Genomic DNA, 27,184 nt, shown 5'->3' with positions numbered 1-27,184 from the left:
TTATGTGTGGGAGAAGCAAATCTATGGCTATTTGGGCACTGTTTGGAGAGTTGGATCATTAGTTAAAAGGACTAGCTGCCCTTTCAGGACCTGGGTCAATTTCTTGAACCCACATGCTGGCTCACATGTAAAGCTTCAGCTCCTGGGGATAGCCTCATCATGTTAGTCAGCATCTTCTCTCAGGATCAAGGATACGAGGCAATGTCTCATCCAATTCCCGTGCCAGTTAGTGTAGGACTATATTTTTGTATGTCTATATTTTATCTAAATACAAGTAAAGGCTGCAAGAGGCCTTAAGTTAGAAGTGAATCTAGAATTTAACCCTACTCTGCCTGTGTTTAAAGTTTGGTTTCTTTACTATGAGCATGAATTGATGAGACTATGTGTTTGTCTCTGTGGTAGAAGCCCTGAGCATCCTCCCACCCAAAACGACTGATCCAATTAAAAACCTGTCAAGGAGCTCACTTCTACTGCTCAGAGATGTAATATATTGTAAAACCCTTCAAGTCATAAAAGAAATATGGAGGACAACAAATGAAGTAAAGGGGAGGAAAAACTCCATAAGCCTTTTGTGTCTTTCAGGAACCTTTCCTCCCTGGGCTGCCTGCCTGCCCACCATGTCTTTCCTCTTCGTTATTCTGTGTGTTGGCCCTAAAGCTATCCTTAGTTGGATCCAGCAAAATGCCTAGAACATAGTGCTCAAATATTTGGTAGTAAATTATAATGAAATTGTTTCATAATAATATGTATATTTGCTAATGGAGAAATTTTTTTAGTTTTCTATGATTCCAGAGTTTAAGCAATATGCAGTTATAACTAGAGTTAGAATACAGGGTCTATAGTCACCATTGTTTCTGATCATGTTTATAAAGAGACTTAAAAATAAAGTCTTATGTATTTTGGGCATATGGGTACTTTGACTATGTGTGCATCTTCACTTCAGAACACCAGAGAGTCTGAGCTGCCATGTGGTTCCTAGGAATTGAACCTAGGACCTTTGGAAGAGTGGTGAATGTTCCTAACCACCGACTCATCTCTATATTTCAAAATTGAAAAAAAAGCAGGACATAATCCAAGATATTTCTGGTATGAACTTTCACACTTAACCAATAGGCACTTTTACATTGCCATTGTTGATTTATTTATAAAATGCATATTTTGTACTCCATTGTAATATCTTCTAATGAAAATTCATTGATACTTAATACTACTGCTTTGCTCACTGGAACTTTCCTATTTAAGTAAATGCCCTGAATGTCTTGTGAAACTGGTGCTTTTATGCCTAAGCAACGTCCAAAGACCACGAGTAATTTGCTGTCATCATTTTTTTCTTGCCACAAAAGCCAGACAGTTATATTTTAGAAAATGTCTCTACCTAAAAGTCATCCCATTACATCTCACAGATGACCTCTCAAGGGTCTCGGCCCACTAGGCAGCACAGTTTCCTTGGGTAGAAACTACATTTCCCAGAAGCCAGTTCGTCCGCGGAGCACGTCCTTTACGCAGCAGGGGACCTAGGGAAACCAAAGGACGCCGCAGTAAGCCTCTGTAGCGAGCTGTCCTACTGACAAGGCTGCCTGAGCCCCTGCACCCCGAAATGGCTCGGAAGCAGGACGAGGCACGGGCAGGCGTGCCCCTGAGGGCGGAAGGCCAGCCGGACGCGGAGGTCCCTCTTATTTTGTACCACTGGACGCACTCCTTCAGCTCTCAAAAGGTAACCGCCAGTAGTCGAGGGCCGCCCTCGGATTCAGCACCGGGACAGCCACCCTGGCGTGACCAGAGGGCTTCCAGGCAGCCCGTCGCCTGGGTTCTGTCAGAACTGAGGTGCGCTAAGTGCAGGACCAGCAGAAGCGAGAAGACTCCTAAAGGCAGTGCCTGCGTCACTGCCACTTAGGACACGCCACTAAGAAGCATCGCGTTCTGCTTTTGGCCTAGAGGTTTTGCCTTGGAGAGTGAGGGAAGAAAAGTGCCTTCCTGGAACCCCTTGATCTACTTTACTCCCAACCCCCCCAGAAGGAAGGAAGAAAGGAGGGAGGGAGGGAAGGAAGGAAGGAAAAAAAATTATAGTTTTGAGACAGGGTCTGGAGGTGCAACCCTGCCCAACCAACCTGAACTTGTTGGGTAGACCGAGCTGGCCTTGAATTCACGCCAACTTTTCTATCTCTGCTCTTCTACTGTTGGGATTGCAAGTCTGGGTCACCATGACAGGTTCTTCCTTAAAAGTAAAATAAAATAAGGAAGTTAGGTGTTTAGCTCAGAGAATACTTGCCTAGCAGGCCCAAAGTTTGGTAATCCCTATCATCTGAAGGGTGGTCTGGCGTGGGGGCAAGATAAAAACATGTAAAGGTACTGCCCCTCACCAAATGGATGACGTTGCTTCTATTTCCCTACATTTGCATTTTTTAACAAAGGCATACACACACACACACACACACACACACACACACACACACACACACACATATTTGTACTTAAGGTGGTTTTTTTAGTGGATTCATCTAGAGCTGGAGTTAGAGACCCTTGTGAACCACCCAGTGTGAGTGCAGGGAATCAGGCTTGGGCCATCCTCAAGACCAGTACATTCAGTCAAACCAGTGCTTCTCAATCTTCCTAATGCTACCCTATAATACACTTCCTCATGTTGTGGTGAACACAGTCATAAAATTATTTTCATTGCTATTTATAACTGTAAATTTGCTGCTGTTATGAATTGTCACATAAATATCTAATATGTAGGATAGCTGGTCCCCCCCCCCCCCCAGTGAAAGGGTTGTTTGACCCTCAGGTTGAGAACCACTGCCTTAACTGCTATGCCAGCTCTCCAGTCCTGTACATCTGCGGAGAACACATAGTTTGGTTTAGGGCACAATGACCACAGTGGTGATGAAGAAAGAAATGACTGTAATGAGGACAAAATACTTTTCATTTCTGATATTTTTCTTTTGTCATGTCTAGCAGTAAGCTGCCAGAATGGTTATTTATTCCTTCTAGGAACAGACTTCATTGAGTGAACTTCTAAAGTGCTGCTGGGCTTAGGAAGCCAACCAGGGTTGTATAGCTGTATCCAGGGAAGGTGAAAACAGTAGTAACCCCATGTGAACTCTTGCAGGTGCGCTTGGTAATTGCTGAAAAGGCATTGAAGTGCGAGGAACATGATGTAAGTCTGCCCCTGAGTGAGCACAATGAGCCCTGGTTTATGCGTTTGAACTCAACTGGAGAAGTGCCTGTCCTTATCCACGGGGAAAACATAATTTGTGAGGCCACTCAGATCATTGATTATCTTGAGCAGACTTTCCTGGATGGTAATGTTAAGGCTATTTGTGATTTCTTGGCTTTATTTTGAATATAAGCACCCCCATTCTCTTTCCCTCCTTCCCTCTCCCTCCCTCTCTATTTTATTATGCTGATTTAGTGATTTAAAAACCTTTTCCATTTCCATAAGCACAAAAATGTAGGCCTAACACAAAATTCAAATCAGCCAGTGCAAATGTTTGAAAGAATCTTAAGTGGAGTTGCAGTGTTGATATCAAAACTTTCAAATTCACTTTCACTTGTCATGGTGGCAATTTATTATCTTTAAAGTATGATTCATGATGTTGATTCTTAGTGTATATTGTGTAAATCAATTTCATCTTAAAAATGAGAAAAAGAAGAATCAATACTAGAGAAGGGAGAATCGTTTGCTTTCATTACTTTTGCATGGTTTGAATTCTTATCCTTACTACAGAATTTCAGGTTTAAACATGTATAATGTTTTAAATTATTGATCACTTATGATTGCTTATGTGCTAGGCATTCTATATTTTGATTTTAGTCAGTTGCCACATGAGCTCATTGGGAACAGGTGTGGAATGTGAGAGAGGTGAGGAGACTTGTCATCCCATTTTGCATGTGAGGAAAGAGAAGTAGAGGATTTGTCTAAGGTAATGTAGCCATTTGTGATGGGGTCTTTGGGCTTCAAAGTTTTCGGGCCTATGCCATTTGCCATTTTCTTTGTCACATTCAAATGGTCTTGTTTGCTTCTGTTGATAGCTCCTGAGGTCAGTTGTAGCTTGGTGACAGGGCCAGATTGGCACAGTGGCAGGGCTGACCACTAGCAGACTTGAGAGTGGAGCCCATGGCTCCAGGCTTTCATTTTAATTCTCTGCCAGACACTGCTCTCCAAGTGATCCAGCTGCTTGTCTCCTGCTGTGCTGGTGCTACCTGGGCAGTTAGGCTCAGCATACAACCCAAATGGAAGGAAATTAATGGGCCCAAAAGCATCTGAGGTACCTAGGAAGAAAATGGTTATTAGACTTCATAGGGGAAATAGACTAGGAACTCATAGTCTTTATTTCAGTGGAGAAGTGCCATCATTCTCAATTTAAGTGTTAATAATGCAGAACTCTATTGGAAGATTTAATTAAAGTTGGCCTTGGCCTAAACCAACCAGTGTAAAAAGCTACTTTTCACCATTACTAGCTATTCTTATATGTTTATATGCTGAGGATTGTGCTGAAAAAATGAAGAAAAATAGATTTAAGATACATTTTCTTAACTTGAGCTTTTTGGAAATGGATAAGACTGTTATTAATTTATATTTCTTGGGAAAACTGATTAGAATAATAGGAACAAAGCAAAAATAATTTCATAATAATTCTATTTTAAATGACTAAAATTTAGATAGTTAGATATTATTTTTCTTATATACAATATAATGTTATATATTATATAATCATATATACACTACCTATGTAAAACATGAGAAATAATACTTAAACATCTGGAACATTACTTGAACTAATAATATAGCTTATATCATTATTCTGGGTCTTTCTTCACTTTTGCCTATTCTTTACGTCATAAGAAACAATGCTTTATATTAAATTATAGGTGCTTACTTAACATTTTCCTTAGCATTTGCTTTTATTATATGATAGTAAAGCTAAAAATATTCTGAGTTTTGCTAAGCTGTATATAGAGCATGACCAAATGGGGTAAAATAGATTTTGTTGGTTGGTTTGTTTTTGAAGTAGAATTCAGTAAGTAGCTCAGGTTGTTCTCAGATACTATGTGGAAATAACTATTTCTTTTGATCACTTTATTGCTGAGATAAAGCACTGTGGCCAAGTGACAGGATGGGAATGTGGGAGTCATGGGCTTCAGTTCTGGTTGAGTGTCTGGGGTAGAGCTGTTAGTTCTCACTTCTAGCTGGATGCTGCTGGTACTCTGTTGAAGATCTTTTGTAACCAATGGACTGGGTGGTGGAATTTGCCATTGTAAGGTAAAACAAATCCAACCTACTCTTACTTCATGTTCTGCATTCCCAGGGGAGTAGTTATCCAATTGGAGAAAATTAAAAAGATTGTGACACCTATAGTTTTGGGCAGATATGACAACCAGACCAGTTTGCAGGTCAAGATAGAATTTACCTCAGGATACTGAGATTTAAAGAAACAACAAACATAAGCATTACCACAGACAGCTAGTATATACCACTAAGGACTCAGAAAAGAGGAAAAGAGCCAAACAATATATAACCAAATGCCATCCCATTGTCAAAGAACAGAGCAGCTGAAGTACAAACCCTTATCAAAGTGTGTTCCATCACTAGCATCGCCAACACCATCGGCACCATCTGAGGGATTGTTTACAATGCGGAGTTTTTGACCGTATAGAGAGTCTGTTGAGTAAACTCTTGTTGTCTGCAGATTACTCTATCTGGCAAAGTTCTAGAATGTACTGTCAACTTTTTTTTCCTCTTTCACCCTTTCCAGTTGGAAAACTACCTTCTTGGGAAAGAGGAATGAGTGGAATACTAGCTGGTTGGGACTGTTTATTTCTGCAACTGATAATGTTGCCAAAGTTTAAAAGAGAACTTTATATTTTCAGTCTTTATTTCTGTTAGTAGAAGGAACTAACTTAAGTTATATATTGCTGGAGAATGTTATAAATACCTTTAAAATGTGTTTACTGTGTGTAAGCCATGGTTCACTCTATAATGTATCTTGATCCAAGTAGAATCTTTGAGATTATAGAAAATTCCTATGGAATAAAGCGACAGCTATGACTAAGTAAAACTCATCTGCAGATGAATTAATTGCCACACTGAAGAATACTAATGACAGACTTAGTATATTAAGTTGACCCTTATAATATAATATAATAATAATAATAATAATAATAATAATAATAATAATAATAATAATATAATAAGCTATAAACCCTTATTTTACTTATTGATATTTGAATTACTTTTAACTCACTGTAGGTCAGAAACTACTTTATTCAAAACTGTGCCCCTATGCTCCCTTCAAGTAGGTACTTCGGAATAGATATTTAATAAATAATATTGAATGAATAAAATGAACAAATTATTGAAATATCTGCAAGCCTGGATGGGGTTTTGTAGTGCTTTTTATTGATTGGTTAATTGGCTGATTAAAGTTTTGGGAGTCAACCCACAGCTGATTTCATGCAAATGGTCTATCACTAAGCTACCCTGCTATCCCCCAGTGGTGGTTTTTTAAAGTTTCTGTTTCCCGAGTTGAGCTTAATATACAAATGAGTAGGGATAGTAAAGAAATGGTACTGGGGTTAGAGAGATGGTTCAGTGGTTAAGAGAACTGGCTGCTCTTTCAAAGGATCCAGGTTCAATTCCCAGCACCCCCATGGCAGCTCACATTTGTCTGTAACTCCAGTTCCAGATTAGTCATCCTCACACAGACAGACATTCAGGTAAAATACTAATGCATATGAAATTTTAAAAATTAATTAAAATAAATGGTGCCATATTTATGAATGATGGAAAAGCTAGGATCATTAAAATGAAAACTATCTTATGCAACATTTCTTGTGGAATAAGCATAAACCAGAAAACCAAGAGGTTTAACAAGGCTAATGTAACACATGAATTTTGGTTTTAAGAATTAGTTGCAATGTGTAAATGACCTGATTGTTAGTAAGTTGCCAGGCTAGAGTGGTCTTAGGTTGTTTTTAAAAGTATTGCTTCTGTCCAGACCAGAAACTTGTAGTGCTCTGCATTCTAAACTGGTCACAATGTTTGCCATTTGTCTCTCTAAAATGGACTTTACAGGACTAGTAGGGTGATAGATAATGAGCTTGGTTTTATGAGGTGCATCATTATCTGTAGTTATAATTAGAGCCCTGTAGGTATAGTCATTTGACTAAAGACCAGAATGTTGTGAAGTGGTGTCTCTACTGTGAGTTATTATCCTTTGTTAGCCAATCATTGAGAATTATGCTAAAAACAGTGTTTTGCTCAATCATTTTGTGCATCCATATTCAGATATTCACATCCTATGCTTTTGGGATATCTGTTAAATAATTGGCACTTGTACAGATCAGGATGTTCTCTTTGAGTCTAAAACTAAAATAATGTTTGTCTAAGTTGGACAATAGAACCTTTATTATTATTATTAATTATTATTATTATTATTGAAAGTAGACTCATGGAGATATGATTGATATTCCCAAAGGCAAGACTTTGACTAAGGAAGAATTTAGGAGTTCTTCATTATAACTTCTCATCAGAGTGTCAGCTGAGAGTGTTCTTTATATCCATTCTCTCAGGACCATTTAACAGACATTAATTAGGTGTAAGTTCATGGGATGTGCAAGGATAGTTCACAGACCTCAAATCATTAGAAACCTTTTAGTCTTCAAAGATACTTTCTATCTACAGTTTGACAAGAATACCTTACCTGTCCTTAACATGTGCATATGGTGTTAGTATTCAGTTTGTAGAATGTTTTATGTCCATGACACCTTTTTCTTTTTTTTAAAAAACTTTATTTTACAAAACAAAGATAAATGTACAGATTTTAAGCATTTTTTGCATAAAATTATACAATACATTTTTGTCAGTACTTTTTTTTCAGATTTTAAAATAATTTTCACATAAAACTGTATGAATATATTTTTTAGTCAGTACTTGATATTTTTAAAGGTTTGATAGTATGCATTGAAAACTTAATAGGTACAATGAGCATAAAGTACATGTAAAACAAATTGTAACATGGAAATAGTCAAAGTTTTCTTGTTGTATAAAGATTTTTTTGTTTTGTTGTTTTGTTTTCTTTATTTCTTGGACTTCATACAGTCTGTGAGTTGTTTCTGGGGCAGTGCGAGCCTCTGGGGTTAGCATCCCATTATCAGTGACTGCATATTATGTCTGTTCTTTTGTGACTGGGTTATCTCACTCAGAATGATATTCTCTAGATGCAGCCATTTTCTTGAGAATTTGGTTAAGTCATTGTTTCTGGTGGCTGAGTAGTATTCCATTGTGTAAATGTACCACAATTTTTGTATCCATTCATCTTCTGAAGAACATCTGGGTTCTTTCCAGCTTCTGGCTATTATAAATAGAGCTGCTATGAACATTGTGGTGCATATATCTTTGTTGTGTACTAAGGTGTCTCTGGGGTATATGCCCAGAAGTGTAATAGCTGGGTCTTCAGGTAGTATTATGTCCAATTTTCTGAGGTATCGCCAGATTGATTTCCAGAGTGGTTGTATCAGTTTGCAACCCCACCAACAGTGGAGAAGTGTTCCTCTTTCTCTGCAACCTCACCAGCATCTGTTGTCATCTGAGTTTTGGATCTTTGCCAATCTGAGTGGTGTGAGGTGGAATCTCAGGGTTGTTTTGATTTGCATTTCCCTGATGGCTAAGGATGTCAAGCACTTCCTCAGATGTTTCTTGGCCATTCGGTGTTCCTCAACTGAGAACGTTTTGTTTAGCTCTGTACCCCATTTTTTAATAGGGTTATTTGATTCTCTGGTGTCTAGCTTTTTGAGTTCTTTGTATACCTTAGATATTAGGCCTCTATCTGATGTGGAGTTGGTAAAAATCTTTTCCCATTCTGTTGGCTGCCGTTTTGTTTTCTTGACAATGTCCTTAGCCTTATAGAAACTTTGCAATCTCATTAAGTCCCATTTGTTAATCTTTGACCTTAGAGCTTGAGCCATTGGTGTTTTGTTCAGAAAATTTTCTCCTGATGACACCTTTTTCAATCCGGCATAATAAAGAAAATTATATTAAAGGATCACACTAATTAAGCTAGGTGAGATACTACAGTAAGCAAACACAGGAATAGGAGACAGGACAAGATAAATAAACACACCAATTCTGATATTTAAATTCAACTATGTCTTGTGATATTTTAAATCTGTCAGTAAAATTTAATGAAAGACAGAGCTGGGGCTGTCCCACTGCCATCGGGACACAAAACCTACCTGCAGAGAGCTAATCACTCAGAAATACTCTCACTCCTAAGCCCACAGGTGGGACCCTACTTTCTCTCCAATGACTGTCCAAAGAGAGACCTGCTGAGAGCACATAGGGCACAGTAATCTCAGGGTGCCTGGGACTGGACCCTTCTGATCTCCATCTGCACCTAGAGCTGGGGCTGTTCCACCACCACCTGGACACAAAACTTGCTTACAGGGAGCCAATCTCCCAGAAGCACTCTCACTTCTAAGCCCACAGGTGAGACCTCAGTTTTTCTTCACTGACTGTCCAAAGACAAACCAGCCAGGAGCACACAGGGCACAGGAATCACTGGGCTACCTGGGACTGGATCCTTCCAGTCTCCATCTGCGCCCAGAGCTGGGGCTGTCTCACTGCCATCTGGACCTAAAACCTGCTCACAGAGAGCTGATCTCCCAGAAATATTCACACTCCTAAGCACACAGTGAGACCCCACTTTCTACTGGCTGTTCAAAGAGAAACCCGCTGGGAGCACACAGGGCACAGGAATCACAGGGCTGCCTAGGACTGGCCTCCATCTGTGCTCAGAGATGAGGCTGACGCACTGCTACCAAGCCCAAAAACCTGCCAGCAGAGAGCTGATCTCCCAGGAGTACTCTCACCTCTAAACCTATAGACTCAACAGGCCCACAGAAGGAACAAGCTCTAGTCAGAGACAGCAAGACCAACTAACATCACCAAAAAAAAAAAAAAAAAAACAAGATGGCAAGAGGCAAGAGCAAGAACCTTAGCAACAGAGACCTGGCACCATCAGAATCCAGTTTTCCCACCACAGCAAGTACTGGATATCCCAACATACCTTATTTTTTGTATTTGTATTTAAAATTTGTATTTTATTTTTGTATTTAAAATCAAGATTTTATTTGTATATTAAATAATTTGTAAAAGCAAGATTTGTATTTAAAATCATACCTTATGATGATGATCAAGAACTTTAAAAAGGACATGAATAACTCCCTTATAGAACTACAGGAGAACACAGGCAAACAGGTAGAGGCCTTAAAAAGGTAACACAAAAATCAACCAAACAAGTGAAGGAATTGAACAAAACCATCCAGGTTCTAAAAATTGAAGTAGAAACAATAAAGAAATCACAAAGGGAGACAGCCCTGGAGATAGAAAACTTAGAAAAGAGATCAGGAGTCATAGATGCAAGCATCACGAACAGAATATAAGAGAAAAGAGAATCTCAGGTGCAGAAGATACTATAGAAAACATTGACACAACAGTCAGAGAAAATGCAAAGTACAAAAAGCTCCTAACCCAAAACATCCAGGAAATCTAGGACACACTGAGAAAACCAAACCTAAGGATAATAGGTGTAGAAGGGAGAAAAAAATTTCAACTTAAAGGCCCAATAAATATCTTCAAAAATTATATAAGAAAACTTCCCTAACCTAAAGAAAGAGATGCCCATGAACGTACAAGAAGTCTACAGAACTCCAAATAGATTGGACCAGAGAAGAAACTTCTCCTGTCATATAATAGTCAAAACACCAAATGCACAAAACAAAGAAAGAATATTAAAAGCAGTAAAGGAAAAGGTAAAGTAACATATAAAGGCAGACCTATCAGAATTACACCAGACTTCTCAACAGAGACTATGAAACCTAGAAGATCCTGGATAGATGTCATACAGACCCTAAAAGAACACAAATCTCAGCCCAGGATACTATATCCAGCAAAACTCTCAATTACCATAGATGGAGAAATCAAGATATTCCATGACAAAATCAAACCAACACAGTATCTCTCCACAAATCCAGCCCGACAAAGTATAATAGATGGAAAACTCCAACACAAGGAGGGAAAGTACACCCTAGGAAAAGCAAGACAGTCATTTTCTTACAACAAACCCAGAAGAAGATAGCCATACAAACATAATTCTACTTCTAACAACAAAAATAACAGGAAACAACAATCTCTATTTCTTAATATCTTTTAACATCAATGGACTCAATTCACCAATAAAAAGACATAGACTAACAGACTGGATACCCAGCATTTTGCTGCATACAGGAAACCCATTTCAATGACAAAGACAGACACCACCTCAGAGTAAAAGGCTGGAAAAAACTTTCCAAGCAAATGGTCTCAAGAAACAAGCTAGAGTAGCCATTCTAATATCAAATAAAATCAACTTTCAACCAAAAGTTATGCAAAAAGGAAGGACACTTCATACTCATCAAAGGAAAAATCCTTCAAGATGAACTATCAATCCTGAACATCTATGCTGCAAAAGCCAGGGCATCCACATTTATAAAAGAAACTACTAAAGCTCAAAGCATATATTTTGCCATACACAATAATAGTGGGAGAATTTAATACCCTACTCTCATCAACAGACAGATAATGGAAACAGATACTAAACCAAGACACAGTGAAACTAACAAGTTATGAAAAAATAGATTTAACAGACATCTATAGAACATTTCATCCTAAAACAAAAGAATATACCTTCTCACCACCTCATGGCACCTTCTCCAAAATTGACCTTATAATTGGTCACAGAACAGGCCTCAACAGATACAAGAATATTGAAATAATCCAATACACCCTATTAGATCACTATGAACTAAGGCTGGTCTTCAACAACAATATAAACAACAAAAAGCCCACATGGACATGGAAGCTGAACAATGCTCTACTCAATTACAACTTGGTTAAGGAAGAAATTAAAGACTTTTTTTTAGAATTAATGAAAATAAAGGCACAACATACTCAAACTTATAGGATACAATGAAAGCAATAGTAAGAGGAAAACTCATAGCACTGAGTGCCTCCAAAAAGAAACTGGTGAGAGCATACACTAGCGGCTTGATAGAACACCTGAAAGCTGTAGAACAAAAAGAAGCAAATATACCCAAGAAGAGTAGATGGCAGGAAATAATCAGACTCAGAGCTGAAATCAATCAAGTAGAAACAAAAAGAACTATACAAAGAATGAACAAAACCAGGTGCTGGTTCTTTAAGGAAATTGACAAGTTAGATAAAAGCTTTAGCCAGACTAACTAGAGTGCAGAGAGACAGCATCCAAATTAATAAAATCAGAAATGAAAAGGGAGATATAACAACAAAAACTGAGAAAATTAAAAAAATTATCAGATGCTACTATAAAGGCCTATACTCAACAAAACCGGAAAATCTGGAGAAAATGGATCATTTTCTAGACAGATACTAGATACCAAAGTTAAATTGGGCTCAGATAAACCATCTAAACATTTCCATAACTGCTAAAGAAATAGAAGTGGTCATTAAACATCTCCCAACCAACCGGAAAAAAAAAAAAAAAAAAAAAAAAAAAAAAGCCCAGGACCATATGGCTTTAGTGCAGAATTCTATCAGACCTTCAAAGAGGACCTAATACCAATATTCTTCAAACTATTCCACAAAATAGAAACAGAAGGGACACTACTCAATTCATTCTTCTCACCATAATTATGCTCATACCCAAACTACCCAAAGACACTACAAAAAGGAGAACTTTAGAACAACTTCCCTTTTGAATATTGATGTAAAAATATTCAATAAATTTTTTGTAAACTGAATCCAAGAATACCTCAAAATGATCATTCACCATGATCAGCTATGTTTCATCCCAGGGATATAGGGATGGTTCAATGTATGGAAATCCACCAACATAATCCACTATATAAGCAAACTCAAAAGAAAAGAAAAGAAAAGAAAAAAAAAAAAAAACCTACATGATCATCTCATTAGATGCTGAGAAAGCATTTGACAAAATTCAACACACCTTCATGATAAACGTTTTGGAAAGATCAGGAATTTAAGGCCCATACCTAAACATAATAAAAGCAATATACAGCAAACCAGTTGCCAGCATCAAACTAATTAGTGAGAAAGTTGAAGCAATCCCAATAAAATCAGAGAGTAGACAAGCGTGCACACTCTCCCCCTACCTTTTCAATATATTACTGGAAGTCCTGGCCAGAGCAATTAGACAGCAAAAAGAAGGCATAGAAATACAAATTGGAAAGAAAGAAGTCAAAATATCTCTATTTGCAGATGTTATGACATTATACTTAAGTGACCCCAGAAATTTTACCAGAGAATTCCTACACCTGATAAATAACTTCAGCAAAGTGACTGGATATGAAAATTAAATCAGTAGCCTTCCTCTACTCAAAGGATAAACAGGCAGAGAAAGAAATTAGAGAAACAACACACTTCACAATAATCACAACTAATAAAAAGTACTTTGGTGTGATCCCAGCCAAGCAAGTGAAAGATTGGCATGACAAGAACTTCAAGTCTCTGAAGAAAAAAAATCAAAGAAGATCTCAGAAGATGGAAAGATCTTCTATGCTCATGGATTGGCAGGGTTAATATAGTAAAACTGGCCATCTTGCTGAAAGCAATGTACAGATTCAATGCAATACCCATCAACATTCCAACTCAATTTTTCATAGACTTAGAAATAGCAATTTGCAAATTAATGTGGAATAACAAAAAACCCAGGATAAGGAAAACTATCCTCAACAATAAAAGAGCTTCTGGGGGAATCACCATCCCTGACCTCAAGCTGTACTACAGAGCAACAATAGTGATCAAAACTGTATTGGTACAGAGACAGGCAGGTAGATCAATGAAATAGAATTGAAGACCCAGAAATTAACCCACATACCTAAGGTCACTTGATCTTTGACAAAGGAACTAAAAACATTCAATGGAAAAAAAGACAGCATTTTCAAGAAATGGAGCTGGTAGAAGTCAGCATGTAGAAGAATGCAAATTGACCCATTCTTATGTTGTACAAAGCTCAAGTCCAAGTCAATCATAGATAAAACCAGATGCACTGAAACTAATAAAAGAGAAAGTGGGGAAGAGTTTAGAACACATACGCACAAGAAACATTTCCTGAACAGAACACAAATCACTCATGCTCTATGATCAAGAATTGACAAATGGGACTTCATGGAAGCTTCTTTAAGGCAGAGGACACTGTCAATAGGACAAATTGGCAACCAACAGATTGGAAAAAGATTTTTTACCAATCCTATATCTGTATATATAATATCCAATATATACAAAGAACTCAAGAAGTTAGACTTCAAAGAATCAAATAATCCTATTGAAAAAATGGGCACAGAGCTAAAAAAAGAATTCTCATTTCTTTGAGTAATTCTGAATGGTTGAGAAGCACCTAAAGAAATGTTCAACATCCTTAGTCATCAGGGAAATGTAAATCAAAACAACCCTGAGATTCCACCTCACACCAGTCAGAATAGCTAAGATCAAAAACTCAGGTGACACAGATGCTGGCAAGATGTGGAGAAAGAAGAACACTCCTCCATTGTTGGTGGGATTGCAAGCTGGTACAACCACTCTGGAAATCAGTCTGGTGGTTCCTCAGAAAATTGGACATAGTGCCACCTGAAGACCCAGATATGCACAGACGATGCTCCAACATATAGCAATGACACATGCTTCACTATGTTCATTGCAACCTTATTTATAATAGCCAGAAGCTGGAAACAACCCAGATGTCCTTCAACAGAGGAATGGATACAGGAAATGTGATACATTTACATAATGAAGCTATTAAAAACAGCGACTACATGAAATTCTTAGGCAAATGGATGGAACTAAAAAATATCCTGAGTGAGGTAACTCTGTCACAAAAGACTGCACATGATATGCACGTACTGATAAGTGGATACTAGCCCCAAACTTGGAATACCCAAGAAATCATACACTGTCCTTATGAAGCTCAAAAAAAACAAAACAAAACAAAACAAAAAAAAAAAACAAAAAAAAGAAAAGGAAGACCAAAAGTTGGATGCTTCATTCCTTCTTAGAAGGGAGTACAAAATACACACAGGAGGAAATACAAGAACAAAGAGTGGAGCAGGGGCTGAAGAAAAGATTAACCAGGGATGGTCTCACTTAAGGATCTATTCCATATTCAGCCACCAAACCCAGTTACTATTGCTGATGCCAAGAAGTGCTTACTGACAGGAGCCTGATTCGGATGTTTCCTCAGAGGCCCTACCAGAGCCATACTGGTACAGATGAGGATGCTTGCAGCTAAACATCAGACAGAACAGGAGGACCCAATGGAAGAGTTAGAGAAAGGACTAAAGTAGCTGAAAGGGTTTGCAACCCCATGGAAAGAACAACAATATTAACCACCCCCTTCCCCTGAGCTTCCAGGGACTGAAACACCAACCAATGAGTACATATGGAGTGATCCATAGTTCCAGATGCCTATGTAGTAGAAGATGGCATTGTCTGGCATCAGTGGGAGGAGAGACCTCTCATCCAGTGAAGGCTGGTTTTTCCAGTGTAGGGGAATGCCAAGGTGATGAGGTGGGAGTGGGTGGTTGGAAGTGGAACCATCTTCATGGAAGCAAGGGGATGAGGGAGGGGGAATAGGATAGGGTGGAAAGGGGATAACATATGAAATGTAAATACATCGAATATCTAAATGATAACAAATAATATTAAAAAGTGGCATGAAATATATAGAAAATACTAGAACATATGATTTTTATTATTGCCAAATATCTCATTGACAACCTGCAATCCTGGATGTTATAGAGTGGTTTTTTTTTCTTGGATATATTTATATTTTAAATGTCATCCCCTTTCCTGGATTCCCTTCCATTCAACTTAGTTCATCCCCTTTCCCCCTGTTTTTATGAGGGTGTTAACCCACCCGTCCACCCCCTCCCACCTCTCTGCCCTGGCATTCCCCTACTCTGGGACATCAAGCCTTGGCAGGACTAAGGGCTTCTCCTCCCACTGATGCCCAACAAGGCCATCCTCTGCTACATGTGCAGCTGGAGCCATGGGTCTGTCCATGTGGGCTCCTTGAATAGTGGTTTAGTCCCTGGGAGCTTTGGTTGGCTGGTATTGTTGTTTTTATGGGGTTGCAAACCCCTTTAACTTCTTTAGTTCTTTCTCTAACTCCTCCATTAAGTTCCCTGTTCTCAGTTCAGTGGTTGGCTACAAGCATCTGCCTTTGTTTTTGTCATGCTCTGGAAGAGCCTCTCAGGAGACAGCTATATCGTGCACCTGTTAGCATGCACTTCTTGGCATCAGCAATATTGACTGGGCTTATATTGGACTGTATATTGGACTGTATATTGGTGGGGTAGTCTCTAGATGGCCTCTCCTTCAGTCTCTGCTCCAAACTTTGTCTCCATATTTTTCCTGAGAACATTTTTCTTCCCCCTTCTAAGAAGGACTGAAGCATCTGCACTTTGGTCATTCTTCTTCTTGAGCTTCATGTGGTCTTTGAATTATATCTTGGGTCTTCCAAGCTTTTGGGCTAATACCCATGTATCAGTGAGGTTTTTATTTTGTTTTGTTTTTGTTTTTGTTTTTGTGATTGGGATACCTCATTAGGATGATATTTTCTAGATCCATTCATTTGCCTAAGAATTTCATGTAGCCATTGTTTTTAATAGCTGTAGTACAAAATGTACTACATTGTCTATATCTATTCCTCTGTTGAAAGACTATAGTGTTTTTATAATTTCATATATAATAGTTTTCAGAAAATCATGTCTGCTGTCTGTATATCATTTAAAATACTGCTAAAAAGTAGGATTTGGTTTGCAAATAAATTGTTCTGGTATAATAAAAAACAATATAGAAATATGTTTAGGAAATATAAATTAATTTTAAACACAATTTTGTCACTACTGAAACTTAAACATAACATTAAAAGAATAATAATTCTGAAATCATCTTATTTAAAACATTTTATATATATCAGTGTTTTAGGTATTTGAGATTTAATCCAGGGCCTTGTAAATGATTAGCAAATATTCTTACTGAACCAGCCCCCTAGCTCCCATTTATTATTCTTCAAGTCACTAAACCTAGCTCACATTATTGCAGCCTTATTTCCAATGCTTTCACCTCCTTTTATTACCGGCTTTTACAACCCCCTCACTTCCTTTCCAGACCCCATATGCTTTATATTATCCACACTGCTGACAGAGGGAGAATACCAATATATGTACTTTAAAAATATCTTTACAGTGGCACTCTATGGAAGAATTAGAAAGTAAACTGGAGGGAACATGTATATAATTCAAGAGAAATATAATTTAACACTGGTCTTTTTGTTCGGTTGTTTGAGTACTCACTACATAGCCCACACTGGCTGCTAAATGCTGGATTTGCAGGCATACGACTTGCTGTCTTTTGAACTTTCCAGAGGCAGTGAATGCTGTTGTGCTTTGTTCTCAAAGGAGGTGGCCTACGAAGCGCCGGACAGGGCCTGTGAAATATTTGGGGAAAGGGATCTTGGACAAGGGCATGGGTGAAGTGGGCATCTTAGATTGTGCCTGACAAAGTTCTTCAGCAGATAGTGACACTACCAGTGGGCCACTACATAGGAGAAAATTATATCCATGGCTTTAAGTGTTTGTTCTCTTTTGAAGAAGACAGACTTAGCCAGAAAACAGTTAAATGTTATTATTCTTTCTCTCCATCATTTTCCTGGGAAGGAAGTGGTAGATTCTTTTGGAGAAAGCTCCAGGGCTTGGCACCAGAAAGCATTTCTACCCAGGAGCCATAAAATTGTCATTTGGGAAGTGTTCAAAAATGTACTGTTTATGGTTATTAACCTGAGGCTCCTGGACTGCCAAGGCAGTGCTGCTTAAGGGTTTTGGATCTCTTTGTCATTAAAAACTATTGAGGACACTTGAGTGCTTTCATTTATATGGGTCAATATTTACTATTTAGAAATGAACCAGAAAAGTTTTAATGTCCCAGAACATTCAAGTGTCCAAGACTGCCACGTGTCACAGAGCCAGTATGTTTTATGTGGCCCCTGGAAAGCTTGCTTATAACTGGAGATGTAACAGGAGTTAAAAACCATCAGTATCACGGTGTTACTTTAAAATGTCTAGAATTTGTGAATTCCCCCAATATGCTTCTGGGAAGTCTGTGAATCTTCAGGTCACACATTGAGAACTCTGTGGATCTATGAATGGAGGGAGAATTGAGTTCTTAGATGGGTGTAAAACTTGTCTTTAACTTTATATATTTCTAACAGGATTCTGCCATTCTTTCATTACTAATATAGGCAGCCCAAAGCAGTTAAGAGTGCATTGACTTTGTCACCAACAGGAATCAGAGATATGTCTCTAGCGTAGAAAATTATTATAGATATTTTGATATTTTTATATTAGGGAATTATCAGATCTGATTATGGATACTCATAATGTATTGAAGAAGTATATGTCAATATTATATAAATGAGTTTATTTTGTTAATATATTTTAATAACCTCTGTAGTGCCATGTCTTTTATTTTACACATCTAAGGACATTATTATTTTGAGACAAGCTCAGAGGCATATGCAAGGGCAAGAGGACTTCAGTATTTCATAGCTTCTGGTTTATTGTCTCATGGAAATGGATTAGTTGGGGGACTGGAAATAGTGATGAGGTCCTGAAAAGTCTGTGTAAGGAGCTAATTAAGGCGTGTAGTGTTGAGAGGCTGGATGTATTATAGGTTGCTTCCCTGTCTTTTTCTTACATGGGGTCTGTAATTAGGTGGTGTGTTTCATGCTTTGCTATTATTCTAAGGCAGCCTTTAGCATTGTACTGTCTAGCTGGGGAATCAGACAATTGCCTACTGGTCTGAGGAATGAATTATTCTTTTCTTTTTGAGAGTCAGAAATTGCTGTCTGGATTAAAATGCTTGTTCTTCTTTGTCTGGCATTAGAACATCTTGCTTGAAATGCTCTGTTAATGGTAACCAACTCTGAATTGTCAGTCTTTAAGAATGAATGTAAGATGCTCAGGGCATTCTGAATTAAATATAGAACCTGAGCCAAGACACGAGTAAATAAATATTGAGGCTCTTCCTTGCATTAGTGGAAGCAAGAAGTTGGTATTTTTCAGAACAGTTTAATAGGCAGACTGGGAAGTGATTATGAAGTGCTATAGCCTTGCCCTTTGGGTTTTATCCTTCACTTTTTTTTCTTTGTGGATACTCTTTGAAATGTAAGTTCTTAGAAAATATGATGGTGTCATAAGTAGAGCCTAGTATTATTAGTAGTGACCAGGATACATTTGTTTTGTTTTACCTAGAGTAGCTATGGGATGCTGGGTTAACATTCCAGTATCATATTCTAGCCTCTATACTAAGTACTACAGGACTTCCTAGTGTAAGTAACCAAGAGTAATTGGGAACCTGAGGATGTGCTCACTTACTATAATTTATCATGTACTAAGTATGTGTCAAAGCTTGAAGGGCTTAATGAAGCATGTTATGTGCTCCCAGATCACAAGGGGTTTACAATCTAGATTTTTCACTATGTAGTGAAGATTTAGGCAGAATGAATTTGCCAGAGTTAAATTGCTAGAAATCTAGGAACAGTGAAATGATTTTTTTGAGAAAAAGCCTTTCCTACTTTATATAGATTGTTATTTCATGCTCACGTAATATCAGTGGGGTTACTCATGGTGTTGGTTGACACACAGGAAAGAGTGGTCTTCGATTGTCTTTCCTTAATAGCTACTAGCTACCCTTTACAGCCTAAACCATAGTTTCTTATCCTCGAAGCATTCATGAAGTGGAAAGATGCAACTATGTACAAAGTGACAGGCTTGTAGCAGAGCACAGTTGGGTTTTATGGCATGTATAGGAAGGTACAACTGAGACAGTTGGGTATAGGAGGTGAGGGCATGTTTCATGAGGAAGTGATGGACCTGAGGGTTGGACTTGAGGGTTGAGCAGGAATTACAAAGGGGGAAAGATGAGAGGGCACTGGCAGGTCATGGTTTGAATTCTGATCTGGAACATTTCAAATGTTGAATGTCTGGGCTAGAAAGACTTCATTTTGTGAATGTACAACTACAGTGAGATGTTAATAATGGAGCACTAGGGTTTTGCTTTTTAATGTTCTATCTTATTTGTAGCTTTTTTTCCAATTTTGTATTTATATTTTCTATGTGTGTTTTAGAAAGAACACCCAGGTTAATGCCTGATGAAGGAAGCATGTATTACCCACGGGTGCAGCATTACCGAGAGCTTCTTGACTCCTTGCCGATGGATGCTTACACACATGGCTGCATTTTACATCCTGAGCTCACTGTGGACTCCATGATCCCAGCTTATGCAACCACAAGGATTCGCAGTATGTAAAAATCTCAGAGGCCAGGGACTGATTCTACTTGGAGTTCTGTATCATTTTTGAGACTTGCTATATCTTCTGGTCACTGAGGGAAAATGGGGGAATAGGATTGCTGAATTTGCTTCATGGCTATGCATGGGACTACATCAATTCAATAACCCGTCAGGTTAACCTGTTCCTGAGTTTAACTAGATATATATTATCTATCAGGTCTAATTTGTCAGCTTTTGATCTTGAGGCCAAACTTGGATAAAACTTAGAAAGGTAACTGATAGAAAGGTTGAGAACATGACATGTTCTCAAAAAGAACTGGGAACCAGAATGACCGACAACCTCTTGGATGTGTGGTAACTCAGTTCACATATTCATGAAGGGTGGAAGCTGGTTGAGAGGCTGTCTAGCCAGCGCCTCTGTGATTGATGATTGGGAATTTTCTGAGATTGAGTTATGATCCAGCTTATTCCCTGCTTCCTGTCTTGAGGATAGGTAGTGTCAGTGTGTGAGATGTGGAGTAGGGGGAAAGTGTGTTTTGCAGCATGGTTGATTATGGCTAGGAAGGACAGAGTGGGCACTGGTCACACTCAGGAGTGTTTGGAGACACTCAATCCCAAGTCTTCTAAACACAGAAACCATGGCTTTTTCTTAAATGATGTCTTACCTGTTGGTTCTATTACTTTTTCCTTGTTCCCATTTGATACTTTTATCCCCCATTTCTTATTTCCTCCATTTTCCATTCTTCTCTCTCCTTTCTCCTCTCTTCTCCCCACTGCCCTCTCCCTAGCACTCTTTGTCCTTATCTTCTTCCTTCTCTTCCTAAGTATTTATAATACGATTTGAAATACAAGCTGGCTACAACCTTATTACCTATAGTTAACATTATTTTAAACAAGGTTTTTCCTTCCTTTCATCAGAAGAAGTGTAAGACAGTCCAGTGTCATAGAGCACGAAGGTGCCAAGCCTTGCTGGAGCTGCCCACAACAGTTTCTTATGAAGTCCTTAGATTGTGTGCTAGGCATTTTCTCAATACATTTTAAATGAGGAAACTGAGGCAAAATATGTCCAAGGTATCGGCAGGCCACCAGTCCCAGAACTCACATTCTCACCAGGAAATGTTTTTACTTCTCATTATGTTTGTGCCATGAGGAGGAGAATATTTTTTTCATTTAAAATGTTTTTATTATCAGGTCAGATTGGTAACACAGAGTCTGAACTGAAGAAACTTGCTGAAGAAAACCCTGACTTACAAGAGGCATACATTGCCAAGCAGAAGCGACTTAAGGTATACTTCATACCACTTATTCTTTCTGAAAAAGAAGGATGCTGTTTCTAGAACATCTTGTATTATTGTAGATTATTGGTGCATGTGGTTCCTGTGGCATGTGCTCTACTTTTAGAAATACTCAGCAGCATATGAGCCAGGAGGATCACTGAGTTCTAGGCTGTCCTGGAAAGGGAGATACAGTATCAAAAACTCCCAAACAAAAAACAAACTTTCAAACAAAAAAAAAATTCTTTATTATGTTTGATAGTCAGACCTAGTGATAATTATGGTAAGGAGCTATTGAGGCTGGAAGGTGATATGTATAAGTTTTGGTTAATAAAATATAAGAATCTCTCAGCAGTTAATCTGCCACTTTAAGACCTTTGTGTCTTGGGTGACTTGTTCTTCTCATTATAAGGAACGTCAATAATCGTCATTCGTTTACCTTCTGTTGGTTCTTTGCCCATGCACAGACAGCACATGGAAGGTTTCCTGTTGTGTGTATAACAAGCAGACCTTGCAACTCTCCCTCAGCTTCCTGACTTCCTTTTATACGCTCTTAGCTAGATGGGCTCAGAGTACACCCTCCATAGTCATTCTCCTTACCTTCTACAATCATGTTTAGACTTCTCTTATATTCTTTCTTTCCCCTTTTGGTATGTGTATATGCATGTGCACATTTCTGCATGTAGAGGCCAGAGGGTAACAATATGTGTTTCTTGGGGGCCCCCCTACCCCCTATTTTTGAGACAACATCTCTTATTGACTTGGGTCTTACTGATTTGGCTAGGCAATCTGAGGTCCAGGGGTCTGTTTGTCTTTGTCTCCTCAATCTGGTGTTACAAATGTGTTCTGCCACTTCTAGTCTTATGAAAACAGGTTCTGGTTCTTGAACTCTTGGTCTTTATGCTTTCAAGATAAGCATTTTACAGACTGAGCTCTCTCTAATACCTGCTTTTTTCTTGATGCTCTCATTAGTCACCTAAGGTGTTTGAAATTCTATTCTTGAGTTAAGTGCTAGAGGAGAATCTTTTCTCATGTTATTTGTCCTTACTGGTTAACTGGCCTCCCAGGAGTGGCCATTAAATACTGGGTCTGCTCCTGAGCTGATCTCACAGCTGAACTATTTCCTTATTTTGCTTTAGCCCTACAAAGTTATTTTATATTTCCTCATTAAAAAACTATGCAAAACGAATAGGTCTTGATTCTAAAAGTATGCATGTATATGTATGTGAAATCGACTTTGTGTATAGTTTACCTGTTGTTGTTAGGAGCATAAATAGCTTCTTTTTGGGTTGTTAATTAGTCAAAGCTGCTTGATCATGACAATGTCAAATACTTGAAGAAAATTCTTGATGAGTTGGAGAAGGTCTTGGATCAGGTGGAAACTGAGTTACAAAGAAGAAATGAAGAAACTCCAGGTAGGTTCTCATTGGCTTTCTTTTTGATGAAACACTAAGGGCATTTGTAGGAACATTCTCAGACCCCTCTAACTATGTTCTATAATCTGTTTCTGGATTTTTTACTATTCAGAGGCAGTTTTAAATATGCTATTTAATTCAGAAGATCTATGGTATCTAGTTGTAATCTAGTTTGTATCTATGAGAAATGTGACTCAAGAAAGGCTTTCTGCATAATTTCAATGATGATTGGGAGATGTGTCCTTAACTAGCTTCTCAAGTCAAACCTTTAGAGAGGTTTGATTGAATAACCCGGATAATTTCTTGTATGTCCTCTCTGTTTTTTCCCCTCAGTTAGGGAAATAGCTTGACTCTAAAGTATAAAGTGGAAGCAAGTGGAAGCAAGTGCATATAGTAAGCTCCAGAGCATTTCTAGCTTGCTTCAGCAATCCATGTTTATACATGGGGGCTATTTATGCATCTTAACCAAAGACAGTGTTACCCAAACAACAGGGGCACAGCTTGGTTTGACAGCTCTGACCTGTCATCCCCGTACTTAGAAGGTTGAGGCAGAGGCATTACCAGCAGTTCAAGAACTTTCAGAGATAGAGTAAACCCAGTCTTTAAAAAAAAAGTCTTAAAAAAATAAAAAGAAAGAATGACTTCCGTCTGCTTTAAGAAAATGTAACTATTCTTCTGTTCCATGAGGGCTGATTGATTTCAGGAGCAACTGAAGATACCATACTTCATGGATAGTCAGGTCCTTTATATAAAATGATTTGGTATTTATATATTTATCCTCCTGTATACCTGAAGTCATTCTTGATTACTTCTAATAATAGTATGATGTGAAGGGTATGAAAGTAGCTTTTATGGTGTATTATATAAATGATAATGACAAGAAACAATGGAACGCTTGTGGCTGATATATGTCAAATAAGTCTCTCTTAGTTTAGGATAACTGCATGACTGTATGGTCAAGTTGACCTGTGATTGTCTTTTCCCTTAAGGCTCAGACTGCAAATGGGAGCTGTAGTCTGTCTGTATAATGCTTGTCCTAATTCTCATTCCCTTTCTCTGATTAGAGGAGGGTAACCACCCTTGGCTCTGTGGAGAATCCTTTACACTGGCAGACGTCTCGCTGGCTGTCACGTTGCATCGGCTGAAGTTCCTGGGGTTTGCAAGGAGAAACTGGGGACATGGAAAGAGACCGAACTTGGAAACCTATTATGAGCGTGTCTTGAAGAGAAAAACATTTAACAAGGTTTTAGGACATGTCAACAATATATTAATCTCTGCAGTGCTGCCAACAGCATTCCGGGTGGCCAAGAAAAGAGCCCCGAAAGTTCTTGGCAGCACCCTTGTGGTTGGTTTGCTTGTAGGAATGGGATATTTTGCATTTATGCTTTTCAGAAGGAGACTTGGCAGCATGATATTAGCACTTAGACCCAGACCAAATTATTTCTAGGTTTGTTGGCCTCTGTGGCAGCAGCACGTCTAACCATTCCACTAGACCCTCATCCACTCTTCCAGACCCAGTGAAGACTTATCCTTGGCAACTAGTAGAAAGCATACTTTATATTATTCATTGGGGAGTTCATGTGGGGAAAGGAGCTAATGATGTGTTTCCCCCTTTCTTTTTCTGTCTCTTTTCCCCCTCTCTGTCTTTCTGTTTCTCTCTTTGTCTGTCTCTCTCTCTCTTTATTTATCTCTTTCTTTTTCTCTCTTTCTCTCTTTCCTTCCTTCCTTCCTTCCTTCCTTCCTTCCTTCCTTCCTTCCTTCCTTTCTTCCCTCCTTCCTTTCTTCTTTCATAGACAACATGACTAACTTCTGTCCCTGCTGACAGATGGATGAGAGACCTTTGATAGAAATTGTAAGTTCATGTTCTCAGTTATCTTTGAGAGGTTGTAATTAGGAGCAGACAGTAATACTAACCAATGACTACACATGGTGCTTTACCAGAGAGTGACTGAAGTTCTGGGTGTTAAGCAGTTGCAGGATCCTCTTCTAGGACTCAAATCATCTTTGTTACATTTGACAGGGTTCAGATACCAACAGGACATTGTACTTTTTCATCTACCACTAGCAGCTTTAGGCATAAATAAAGAAGAAAAATGGGAAAGGGGAGAAAGAAAATGAGAGAATGAAGTACATTTAGTGTAGATGGTCTCCACTGCTGCCAATGGTTGTCTCTCTTCTTGGGAAACTTTACTTGTGATCATGTCTCCTCCTTAACTGAGAACTGCTAGGAGGGAGGAGAGGGCTGGGAAGTTAGTAGGGATAGTATACTGGGGAGAAATCTACACATTTCATAGAAAACACTTTATTTGACCTTAATTATGAGTTATACTTGTTGCTTTAATAAGATAAAGCTAGTATGTACTTGATTATGAGATGACCATTGGAACATATGTCTAGCATTTATATGAACGTGTAAAGGGATAGTAGGGTGGTCTTCATGGCTCCATGACCATGTGAGATACTTTCCTGTGGATGACCGTGTTCAGTCCTGGGAACCTTGGCCTCTACATTCCTCTTTATGCATATAAGTAAAATGTAGATGAATGTCTCAGGTAAATATGGCTTATGACTGGTAGTGGATAATTTGATGAGAGGTAAATGTGCTTATTTTTATTTGCGAGACTGGTACATTCATGCACAAACTGTTGGCCAGGGTTTGTATTTGTTTATGATTATTGGCAAAGCTTTATACCAAAGAGAAAAGGAGAAGCTAGCATTAGATATCGACAGTTAATTTGGTAGGGATAAAGTATATAGCTAGTGATGCCCACCCATATTCATTTGTGTATGTTTAAGTATTTGGGGTATATCTCAGTCCACACGGAAGAGAGTTCTCAGATGACCTAGAAACAACCAGTGGACTAGAATTCGTGATTTGTGCTCAGGAAAAACCTCCAATTGAAGCAGGGAGGCAGTCTTCCTGGAGCTGACAGTCAAAGCCTTAGGAGAAGCTTCAGGAATCTGATGAGAAACTTGTCCAAAAACCGTGAGTAAAGAGAAAGCCTGCTTGGATAGCCTCAGGTGAACTGTGCACATAGCTAAAGAATGTACTGACTTTTTATTAATAGGAAAATGCCATGACTAGCAAACAATGGCTTTCTGATGGCAAAAACAATTCTGCAATTCCATTTTGATTTTTATTCCATTTCATAAGCCAGATGTACTAAAATAAACCCCATATAAGCAGGATATGCCCTGTTTGTAAAAGGAAAACAACAACAAAACAAAACAAAAAACTAATAGCACTCCCAAGTGAGCTCACATCCGTGATGATGAAATGGGTGCAGCTCTCATGTCTCCTGCTGCCTGTCAGAGTGTCGTGCAGAGACTTTGAAGCTGCTTGTTGCTGGGATATTGCTATCATTGTATTTATACAACAACCATAAAATTAGCCAACTAGTAATTTAGAATTTCTTACAATATTCGGATAGAAATAAAAAGAGCGGCACCAAGAAAGGGTATTTATTTACCTGTGAAAGGATTGTTAAAGAATGACTTTTCAATATATGTAATTATGGAATCGGGAAATCACTGGGAAATTATAATTTTTATATGTAATTTATTTGGAAGTAGATGTGTGCCAGTGTTAAAGGCGAAGCATCTGAGCCTCTTCACTGTCTTATAGGTAAGTATTCCTGACATTAGTTCTTTAAAAATATTTGTCTAGTGATAACACGCTGACCACTAGATGTCGCTGTTCACCCAGTAGTCTAAGACCGTGTTCCATTAGGTTCAGCATGTGTGAAGGTTTCAAGTGAAGATAAACATCAATGACCTTAAGTTTCTGAAGTGAGGGCATCTTCATCAAGATTAGTCATCTTTGAAAAAGCTTGAGGCAAATATAGTGTTGATATTTTATGCTTTCTGAGTGATGACAGGACAGTATGATATCAAACTAAGGAGATACACAGCCACTGTTAGCCAGAGTGGATGCATCTTCTTTTTCAGGATCATTGGTAAATAGTCAATGTGCTTCTTGTGTGGAAAAAAAATAGTATAAATGTTACAGATAGGCAGTAAAATGTTATGTTGTCTATTTCTTTCTTAACACATGTATACTATTTTATTGATACTGCCATTATATACCTTTTGATTCTCAAAACTGGTGAACT

General features: G+C 38.3%; 1 protein-coding gene across 3 annotated transcripts; it reads left to right on the top strand.

Annotated features, from left to right (window-relative positions):
* Positions 1-1,588: 1,588 nt before the first annotated feature.
* Positions 1,589-27,184, top strand: GDAP1 (ganglioside induced differentiation associated protein 1). 3 transcript variants are annotated; one of them, XM_080938716.1, is made up of 6 exons: positions 1,589-1,714; positions 3,110-3,302; positions 20,220-20,393; positions 21,575-21,669; positions 22,958-23,072; positions 24,137-27,184. In XM_080938716.1, exons 1-6 carry the CDS (start codon positions 1,598-1,600, stop codon positions 24,517-24,519), a joined length of 1,077 nt encoding a protein of 358 aa, XP_080794842.1. In that variant the 5' UTR covers positions 1,589-1,597; the 3' UTR covers positions 24,520-27,184. The 3 variants fall into 3 exon arrangements, with proteins under 3 accessions (XP_080794842.1, XP_080794843.1, XP_080794844.1); XM_080938718.1 differs by having other exon boundaries at positions 1,678-1,714; positions 3,110-3,157; XM_080938717.1 differs by lacking the exon at positions 20,220-20,393.

This window comes from Micromys minutus, assembly GCF_963924665.1.
Source record: "Micromys minutus genome assembly, chromosome: 26".
Lineage (NCBI taxonomy): Eukaryota > Metazoa > Chordata > Mammalia > Rodentia > Muridae > Micromys > Micromys minutus.
Note: the sequence above shows the minus strand (reverse complement) of the source record. Positions and strands in the feature narration are given on the sequence as shown.